Here is a 10,000-nt window from a genome sequence, read left to right as displayed (position 1 = left end):
GGGACAGGTGATCTTAACTCACGTTTGGCAAAATTTTTTCTCTCTAATGATAAGTTTCAATAAATGCACATTTATTTCTAAATGGACTCCCAAATAATCCCGATATTAAACGATTCCGATTTTATGATCTAAATCTGAGTTCACAAGGGGCGAAAGAAGACCCATTCGTTTTCATCATGCCTGGCCATTCAGTAAATCAACAATCTGTTTAGTATTTCTCTAATACAGCGCTTTTCACTTGAGTGTCGAAAGTAATTAGCAAACTGCTTTGGTTTTGCAGTGATTGGTTTAAAGTTCTCGCGTCGCTTTTTCAAGCAATCAAAAGTGAAACCAAAACCAATCGTGGCTCACGCGTACACATTTTCCCGCGCTTTGTGTCGGCTACGTGTAATTATTTCGAGTTTTGATTGGTTTACTGGATTGTCTCCGTTCTTTTTGATTGGCCAAAGTAATTACTTTGGTTTTGGTTTTACGACACTCGATTGAAACTCGCTCTAAGATGTTCCTCTCACGCATTACTGCAGATTACTGTTATATATTCCGTTACTTTTTTTAATTACGGAAATTACCCCCGCAAGTTTTGACTATACAGTTCGCTAGATTGCCGTTTTCTAGCAAAAGCCGTCCATGGAATGTCACTGCTTTAAACTCGGTTCCAATCTTCTTTCCGAGAGAGATACGTTCCCTTGGAATCTCGGGCCAATCCCCCTCCTCCTTATTCTCTTTTGCCAGCATCGTTGATTCGCCATTTTTGAATGCAGCATTTAACATTCCAACATCTGTGGACTAAGCAAATGTAGTTGTAATTATTTTTGCAGAAATTTGGATAATACATTAAAATTTATTGTGCTGGTGATAATTGCGTTCTAATCTTAGGAAAAACATAAAAACAAAACGGCGAATTTTAGTTCCTTCTTCGCTTTAACACTTTTCCTCTTAATTCATTTCTTGGGTAGATTGATGAGTATTTGGAAGTTGAACGAACTGGAATAAAAGACCAAGTTTGGAAAGTTTGGGGCGGGTCTAGGGGGAGAGTGCAGGGGGTGCGCACCACCCCCCTCCCGAGATGACCTGCGGCTTTCTAACACAACTGGTATTCTGCACAAAAAAAAACGTCACCAGTCAGTTACGCCATTCTTTAGTGGTGCACCCCTCTTAAGAAAAATGCTGGATCCGTCCCTGTTAAGGTCCCCCAAGGCTACAGAGGCACCAGTCGATGCAATCTCTAAACAAGTAATGGACTCCTGGCAAAATGCATGGGAAGAGTGGGTAATCAGCGTAGGTGATACTGGCCGAAAATAATTAAGATGCATGTACAAAATCAATCATACATCGACTTAACATAAAATCAACAAAGCAACACATACGGAGCTAACTTCTTTCATGTTCATGGAGTTTCCTCTCATGGGAGCGCCATTTCTCTTTTTGTACCAACACCGGAAGTAGAGCACAATCAGCCCCATGATTAATATGACAACTGCTGACACCGGAAGTGCTATTATCAAATAACGTTTCCACTCAGATTTATCTCCACCTGGAAACAGAGTCAAGTTAAAGTTTGCTTTAATAATTGGCTATCTTGGTTTTGATTCAGCCTTCAGCAAATCACGTCCGACTGCGAAATGTTTGTTGTGCAGATTGGTTTTAAGTTACTTTATATGTCTGTCAATCGATATTGAACTTTGCTCCCATTATGGCCAAAGACCAATTGCCATTTTCAAAAGTACGCTTCAAACCAAAATGGCCTATAAGAGCGCACGAAACAAAATCTGAATACAAGACGTATGTAGAAGGATATGCTTCGTTAAATCTCCCCACATGCTTTAGCATTGGAACAAGATACATACACGAGCCCTTGGCTTCCAAGCCAGAGTAAATGTTGGCAATAAGTAAGTGAGTAAGTGCGAACTGACGATGGCCAATTCTCCCCTCCCCCATTCCAAAGCCATTTTTCTTTTCCAACTGGTCTCGACACATTGTTTTATATTTAAGTAACTTACCATGGTCATCAGTTTGACAGACTAATCCAATATCATTATCGTGGTCCCAATAAATTCCAGCTATTTTGGAGAAAGGACATTCCCAGAGTGATTTTTCGTGTCCTTTACAATTAACGCCCGACATCCATACGGGGCCCTGTCCCTTCCCAAATTTCTCCACCGAGAATAATATGTAGGCATTTGCTCCACGGTAACCAAGTTGACGACATGCCACATTTGATGACGTCATATTCCAGCCATTGTTTCGGACTGTGCCCCAGATTCCGGCAATAAAGACTTCCAGTCGACCAGCGAAAGGGTCCTTGCTACCAGCAAGTCGGATTTTCCTTTCTGTTAAGAGGACAGTATCAAGTAAGCAGTAGTTACTATAGATTCTTTGTTTACAGGGAATGCGTTTTTAACTTGTTTAAGTTAAGTCAGATAAAAGGAAACACTGTAAAGTTGGGCAACATGACCCCTTCTCCTTAATTATCGATTACCAATAACTCCTAGCTTGCTCTGAATTATTTATTATCCTTATAGAACACAGTGTGTCTCAGAACTTGTGGTAGCAGAAAATATGAGGACAAAACTGAACATCGTATCCTTGGGCTAGATTTTAACCCAGATATTATGCTTTGTGCGAAGGGCTTCTAACAGCTTCACCATCGAAGATAAAAAACCGCGCGTCTTTTTAATTTAAAAATTTTATTTTTCTTCTCGCATAGAAGACCACTGCTAAACAATGATTTATTCTAAACATGGATTCTTGGCGAATGATTAAACATGTTTTACAACGAGGCTAGAAAGAAAAGCACTAGAATATCTTGTTAAAAAGTGAGTTCTTTGAAGCTACAATGTAACGGTGTCAACTTTCAGCGTCCTAAATTATTCAGAGCAACTTAGGAATTAATAATGAATCTTTTGAAACATAATGAAGAATATAGATTGATTGATAGTTTATTGATTCAATACTGTGTAATTTGCAATACTACAAAGAATGCCAAAAGTACTATGATGAAAGTTACAACATGATCTGAGGAAAACGAAAAACTGTAAATAATATACATATATATCCAAAATTGTAAAAAATCAGAAGTAGAGAATGTCTGACTTTCAACCACGTTCCCACGAAAGGAAGAGATACCGCGGGAACGAAGCTGGGCGGCTTTGGAGTTCGACTCAAAAAAGAAAAGAACCGTTCAAATTAATGGAAAGCTCTCAAGCCACAAAGTTGATCATCGGTCAATCATGATAAGGGCTATGAGAAATGTAACATATCTTATGGCTGATGCTAAAAATGTTTCTTTTGAAACATTGTAATTTATTCCATTATTGACATTATAGACCAGTTCACGCTCTTGAGTGCATCATGGGAAATCAGGGCAACATGGCGGGCAATTCAAATGTTTGTATGGAAATTCAAAGCACAAAATTAACTGTACATAACTCTACTTTTCATAAACCAGACAAATAAGTTCAAGTTCACAACTGAGATGAACTGGACTTGGTATCTATTCTAGGTAATTCCTAAATATTGCTTTTTTTGTCTCCATACATTCTCTGTACTTTTGTGCCTTTGGAATTACAGGAAATGTATGGCAGAAACTTTGTTTAATAAAATAACTTCTACAATATTACTCTCTCCAACTTTATTTTGCTGCACCTTTGAACGCATATCTTCTGTTTTGGAAAATTATAAAACCCAAAATGTAAATGGAATATCATGAATACTTTTCATCGTTTTGAACAAACCTTTGAATTTCTCTCCAACTTGCCCTGATTACCCACGATGCTCTCAAGAACGTGAACTCGTATATTCTTGAGAGATTAGCCTGAATACCAGGCCCCTCCTCAGCTCGCTAAGTCATCCAGGGTAACTTAGCGGAGGAGGTACCTGAAAATCAGCCAATATATAGGAAGGTAAGTGTCCTCAATTAGTTTAAGATTGAGTAATCTCTTTCATTTGACACTATAATAAGGTTTCTATTATTACATTGTACTTTGACAAATTCTGACATTTTTAGAGCGCTTTTCAAAAGTAAATACCAAAGTAATTACTTTGAACAATAACAGCAGGTGCAAAGAGAGCAATGAACCAATCCAGATTAGTAGCTAGCAATTCCTAGCCTTTTCCATGCTCCGAGAAAGTAGGCAAAGCGCAAATATGAGAAAACGAGAGCGAAGAAACGCGTGGGGGCTGGGGAGAGATCCAATGCGTGTCTTATTTTCGCGTTCCCTGTCTGCTCGTGCCGACCCTTCTATCCGAGAGAATGGAAACAGGCTAACAATTCCATGTAACTTGCTAGGGGAAAATCGCGCGTGCAAGTCGCGATTGGTTTTTTTTCCTTCTCATTGGTTGATAAACTGGCGGGAGATTTTAAACTAGTCACTAAGCGTAGCAGTTGCAATTGAGTGATCACTTTCAAGTTCGACAGTCATTTGAAAACTGCTCTAAAGCCATAGATTGAATAAGATTGAACTAATTGCTTTTTACTTTTGATATGAACTGGTTTTAACAACAAACAAAATGAATAGAGAATTTTAAATTCATCACCTAAATTATCTGACTTGCAAATGACACCAGCTTCAAGCACAGGTCCAGGTGTAAAGGATACGTTGTGAGGGCATTCATGAAGCATTGACTCATTACCCAGGCAATGTACATTTTCCAACCATTGAATTTTCATTCCTTTGGAAGTAAGCCTTGGGTCAAACATATATGTTGCTCCCCGAATGGCAAGCTCTGCGGTAGCATTTCTCAGTTGCCTACAAGCCACGTGAGCATCACGAAGCTCCCACGTGTACCTGTCGATTGCACCCCATTTTCCCGCCATATAAACTTCCACGCGACCAGCGAATGGCACTGTCGCACCAAATAGACGAAGTTTGAGACCTGGAAACGAAGAAAAAATGTTTTTACTAATACGGCGTTGGTTCAGCGGCAGAAAACAGCTGAGCTAAGGTAGATCCTCTATTAAGCCCCCCTCTCAAATAACCCCTCCCCCCTCCCTCTCTAATAAGCCCCCCCTTTTCAGAGTAAGAAAGTTATTAAGTCCCCTCCCCCTCTTTACGATTGAGTGATCTCTTTCATATGGCACGATAATAAAGTTGCTATTATTACTTAGACAAATTCTGACACTTTTAGAGCGGTTGTCAAAAGTAAATACCAAAGTAATTACTTTGAACAATAACAGCACGTGCAAACTGCGCAATAAACCAGTCCAGATTCGTAGCAGTTCCAACTTCAACCTAAGGGTAAACATGACACTCTTCAGTCAAAAGAGAGGCTTTCTGCCTGAGGGTGGGGTGGGACTTCGCAAATGAAGGGGTGGGGATGCTCGTCGGAAATTTTAAATTAAACCCCTGAAGGAGACCAATCTGGGCTTTGCTCAGGATTTTTTGACCCCTAAAAGAGACCATATTTAAAACATTAAGTATATATTTTTAAATTTCTTCGCTAAACGAGACCTTCACGGCTACATATGGGCTACGTAATACTTTTCGTTTCAGGTTGCGCGAAGGGTTAGGGTTAGAATTGAAAATCTGCACGGGCAAAACTAATGTTCATAATTTCAGATTAAAGGTTAAAAAAATGTTTTACTAAGTCACTACCTTTCTCATATCTTATATCTCTAACGATTAGGCTAATGCTAAATTACTGTTAACAAGAACTATTTCCATACACTGAAGGTTTTGTCATGTCGTCTTCAACGAAGGAAGGCGTAGATGGAAATGGGATGAGATTTGATAATAAGAGTGCTTCTATGAGGCCGGTTTTTTTTTTCACTTTACCGTCGTACCGACCTATATTCTTGAGTTGTATGATATAAGATAAGGCTTTCATTCATAAATTGTTCGCTAGGAAAAAAAATCATGCCATCTCAACCTCGCTCAGTTTCATTTTTGCAGACGACTCCAGCATCAAATCCCAAAGAGCTGCGGTGCGTTTGAATATCACGGCTACAATTGTTTAGAGATCCTTCGCTTCCATGACAACGCACGTTGTCGACCCACGTAACTGCACTGTAAATGCTCCGTGACTCTGGTAAGATGATGCGGCATCTCCATAAAACTGTCACAACATCTCGATATCCCAGCTGCCTGCAAGCTACCTGGCCGTCTGGCAGATCCCAACCATATTGACCAATGTCTCCCCAGAACCCTGCGTGCTGCACTTCCACGCATCCAGCATAAGGGACTGTAGCGTGATATAGACGGACAGGCATCGTAGAAGCTTAAAAAAATGACAAAACAGTAAAGACTGTGGTTATGTAATGGTTTAATTTGCATCCGAAAATGATATAATTCTAAAGTTTTCAGGTTTTAAACAATTTATTAGAGTAAAGAATTGAGTCACAAAAAATTAATATAACCACTTGCCAACTTCATATAGCAACCTTGATAAAGGCCTGTTTTTGCAACCGTCCGCATCACTATCGCTTCAAACTTGTGATACTAAGTAAGAGTCAAAATTCTGTGATCCAGGGATCGTTGCTGACAAAAAGGAGTGTGGGCTCTGGGGAAGAGTAGGGAGACTATTTACACACAATGGTTGGGCAAGAACAGTTTGACTACACAACACGGTTCCTCACTGTTAATGACTCACAGACTGTTATGTTCCGAGCTCTGCAAACAAGATTCGCACGGTTAAAGTAATCACAGTCGTGCCGTCTCCACTTCTTCTGATAGCATTGAGTCAATTTGCTTTCATTTCCCCTACACTCAAAGCCAGCTAACCACGTGTCACCGACTCCTTCTCCAAAAGGATTGCAGCATGGAACAGCAACGGCTTCTAGGTAACCAAGCTCTCTACATATCACGTGACCGACATTGATGTGAAAGCCGTCATTACAGACCATGCCCCAGGTCCCGTTATACTTCACTTCTACCCGGCCAGCAAATGACTTCGAGCTCCCGTTTAATCGAAAGGTGATGTTCAGTGCTAAATGGAATGCAAAAAAACAAAGTGTGTAAGATTCCGTTGTGCGGAAACAAAGTGGAAAATCTTAAAGTCTCGAAAGATGTGCTTCAATTGTTGGTCTGTATGCCGCTCTTAGAACTCGTTTGCCCTCTTTTTTCAGCTGCCTCTTCTAAGGAAGCGCAAGTTACATAATTCAGTAACCATCCATGCTGGGAGGAGGCATAAAAAATTAAAGATGGCGGCCAAGCATTTGGCAGAAAAGAACACCGATAGCCGTCTTAACAAATGCTTAAGCTAATTCTCTTCTCCGCTTCTGTTTACTTATTTATTTATTGATTCATTCATTTATTATTCATCGTGCGCTATTTCTATAAAAAATATTCTCAAAGACTTTGATGCCATAAGAATACAAGTCAGGATGGGGGGGAGGGAGGGGTGGTAAAATTGTATGTGGGCACACACGCGAACGGAGGGGGCGAGGGGATTTGGACATGGATGTCGAACAAAGTACATATTCTTGGATTTCACATGACGTCACGGCCGCCATGTTGGTGTCCCCAAACAATGAAATGGCGGCCATGTTGGTGTCCCGATACAATCCTCCGGGAATTGAAAGCTATTATTATGCTAACGTCTTTTTTCGTTTTCGTTGAAAAACATGGCTGTTGATCACGTGAGTGAAACCCAAGAATTTTGTTAGTAGGTTTTCTGTGTCGTACTTATTTGGAAAAGGTTTTTCGACCAGCATCAAGCCAGGCTTAAAATGTTGAGGCCACGGCTACAGCTTTTACAGGCTAAATAACAATGCGGTTGTGGTAGTTAATCCCAAGAGAACAGGACCTTATTTACCTTGAGAGGTTGCACTCAGCAGAAATACAGCCGCCCAGTGCCACCGCATAGCAGACGTGACAAGATATTTGAGTATTTCAACTGCAACAACAGACAAACGGAGATGGTTAAGATCTAAATGGCTTTTGTCCAATTAATTATCGAGATGACTGTACTGTAGTCCTTAGCAGCTCGCCACATCTTTCCTGCAATAACAAAGGAGTGTTTTCTTTGCAAACAAACATTGAAGCAGTTGAACTGTTTTCATTTCATTTTGTCGATTGTCACAAGGCATCTACAATCTGTATTTTATATGATCGGCAAACAATCTCTCTTTTGTCTCGTGTCATTAAGCGTATCTCTACGACCTCAGTTATCCAAGTAGCCATGTATTCGCTTTTAATTCCAAGGAACGGAAAGGCTTTTGATAAAAGAATTTCCTGGATTAAGTATATGGAAAATAATCCTCCTTTATCACCACGCCAGATCCTTTTAACGTTAGTTGCTTACTTCTCCGTTTTCCGGCAGTAAACACTTTTATTTTCTTGGTAATCAAAGTGCGATTAGAAAGCACTCAGCGATTTGGCAAAAAACGCTTACTCAGTGACGCCAAAGTCCACACGCTTTAGAAAAAAATGTATTTTTAAGGCACTTCACTCAGGAAAAGGCTGATTATTTTATAACGTAAAGGGGGAAGGTCAATATTTGCATAAACTGAAAACAATGTGGTAACCTAATGGAAAGTTTCAAATCATTCGGTCCATCATAAGCATCTAAATGTGCAAGGCATCAATTTTCAGACACACGTAAATTTGAGAGCATTTAAAATAATATTGAATTGATGATTGATGGCCACGTGGAAACACAGCGGCGGAGGAAATCGTATACAACGGGTGTTTGTCTAATCAAAAAAGGCCTCAAAAATGAAACTACAAACAAGCGAAGGAGGGTAAGAACGGCGCTTGTTTTGGCTGGTACAGAATTTGTCGAAACAAAAACGTTACTTCGAGATAGGAGAGGGGTCAGTATTTGATGATTTCCTTCCGTGCACAATCAGGATAATAGAGATTATGTGGTTGAAATTTCATCTTTAAATATTTTTCTTATCCATTCATTTGCGAAGAGTATGACTCCAAGGAAATTAATGAGACTTTTAACCCCGCGCTTTTAACACTTTTTTCTGGCAACTTATTCTGCTTCCGAACCCTTCCATAAAGGGACAAAGAAATCCAGATGAGAATTTAAATCATTTGCACCTGCACGAATAAAAAGCGCTGTGCAGACTTCGCTGACTTATCAGGGTCTCAAAATAACATGGGCAAAAAGACAAGACGGTCTGAAACGCCATTTAAACGGCCGCATCTGATGTCCTCAGTGGGGTGGAGCCAACTTTAACAACTTTTAATCGAGGGAACAGACCGGATAACAGGCAGCGAGAGTATCACGCACGACGGATCGTCACAGTTCACAACCTGCTCAAGGTATTAACGCATAAACAAACAATAGTATTTTTACTTAGAGCCGGCTCATGATTAACGTGAGAACACGAAATATGGGATACGAATGCCTCCAGTTGAAAAATCTCCTCGCCCTGTCTTAACCCCTGCAAACAAACGCGCCCCATACCTTTGAAGGCTTCCTTATCGTGTTAAAGACGCTATAAGTCAGATCCTCTTGCCATGAATGTCATAGATAAAGTCCTCACTTCACCTTCTGAAACTGAACTGAAACTGGCAGATATTCTTCCACCGAAGATCAACGGACTTGAAGAGTTCTTGAGAGGGAGAGTGAGATAGGAGAATCGTCATCGAACTTAAATTGTATGTGACCTTGTAACCTTCTCAATACACATGTATTGAATGACATTTCCGATGATAAATAGGAAAACTGACCTGCACAAAAAATTACGTGAGCGCAATCAGCGAGAGTTTCCGTCAGGAATCAGTGTAGAGGGTGCTAATGGGGTTAACAGTTAACTGACAATTGGCCAAAAAAATAGTAGTTAACTGATATTTGGCCAAAAAATTAGTAGTTAACTGATAAATGAAAAGTTAACAGTTAAGTGATATTCTATTAATTCTACTAAATACGATTGTTGTTGTTAATAAAAGCAACAAAGCTTTTTCCTAACAGCAAAGCTATTTCGTGAGTTTTACCTGTCCCGCTGCGTGACCAGGTAACATATTAACTGATATTATATGCGGAAGGCGTAAAAATTGAATCTTGTTTTCAATTGCACTTAAGGCGAAACCTTTAATGTGTGTAGCTT

The 10,000-nt window shown here is 39.9% G+C and overlaps 1 protein-coding gene and 1 long non-coding RNA gene across 6 annotated transcripts in view; one reads left to right on the top strand and one right to left on the bottom strand.

Annotated features, from left to right (window-relative positions):
• Positions 1-10,000, bottom strand: part of LOC138004430 (scavenger receptor cysteine-rich domain-containing group B protein-like) — a 30,995-nt gene that overhangs the window by 7,947 nt on the left and 13,048 nt on the right. Inside the window, exons 1-8 of one of the 5 annotated variants that reach the window (XM_068850942.1) lie at positions 9,358-9,587; positions 7,753-7,937; positions 6,589-6,924; positions 5,869-6,216; positions 4,537-4,875; positions 2,001-2,330; positions 1,368-1,534; positions 570-786 (exon numbers count right to left, since the gene is read on the bottom strand). In XM_068850942.1, coding sequence (XP_068707043.1) covers positions 570-786; positions 1,368-1,534; positions 2,001-2,330; positions 4,537-4,875; positions 5,869-6,216; positions 6,589-6,924; positions 7,753-7,801 — 1,786 coding nt within the window. In that variant the 5' untranslated portion in view covers positions 7,802-7,937; positions 9,358-9,587. Of the gene's footprint in view, positions 1-569; positions 787-1,367; positions 1,535-2,000; positions 2,331-4,536; positions 4,876-5,868; positions 6,217-6,588; positions 6,925-7,752; positions 8,165-9,250; positions 9,283-9,357; positions 9,588-10,000 lie in introns of those variants that run through there. The other 4 variants (XM_068850940.1, XM_068850944.1, XM_068850943.1 and 1 more) reach the window with 4 other exon arrangements.
• The window catches only part of LOC138004431 (uncharacterized), a 17,057-nt gene continuing 15,621 nt past the window's right edge, over positions 8,565-10,000 (top strand). Inside the window, exon 1 of the long non-coding RNA XR_011123786.1 lies at positions 8,565-9,212. This is a non-coding gene — a long non-coding RNA (uncharacterized lncRNA). The remainder of the gene's footprint in view (positions 9,213-10,000) is intronic.

Source organism: Montipora foliosa, chromosome 5, assembly GCF_036669935.1.
Source record: "Montipora foliosa isolate CH-2021 chromosome 5, ASM3666993v2, whole genome shotgun sequence".
NCBI classification, from domain to species: domain Eukaryota; kingdom Metazoa; phylum Cnidaria; class Anthozoa; order Scleractinia; family Acroporidae; genus Montipora; species Montipora foliosa.
This window is presented reverse-complemented; position numbering and strand designations above follow the sequence as displayed.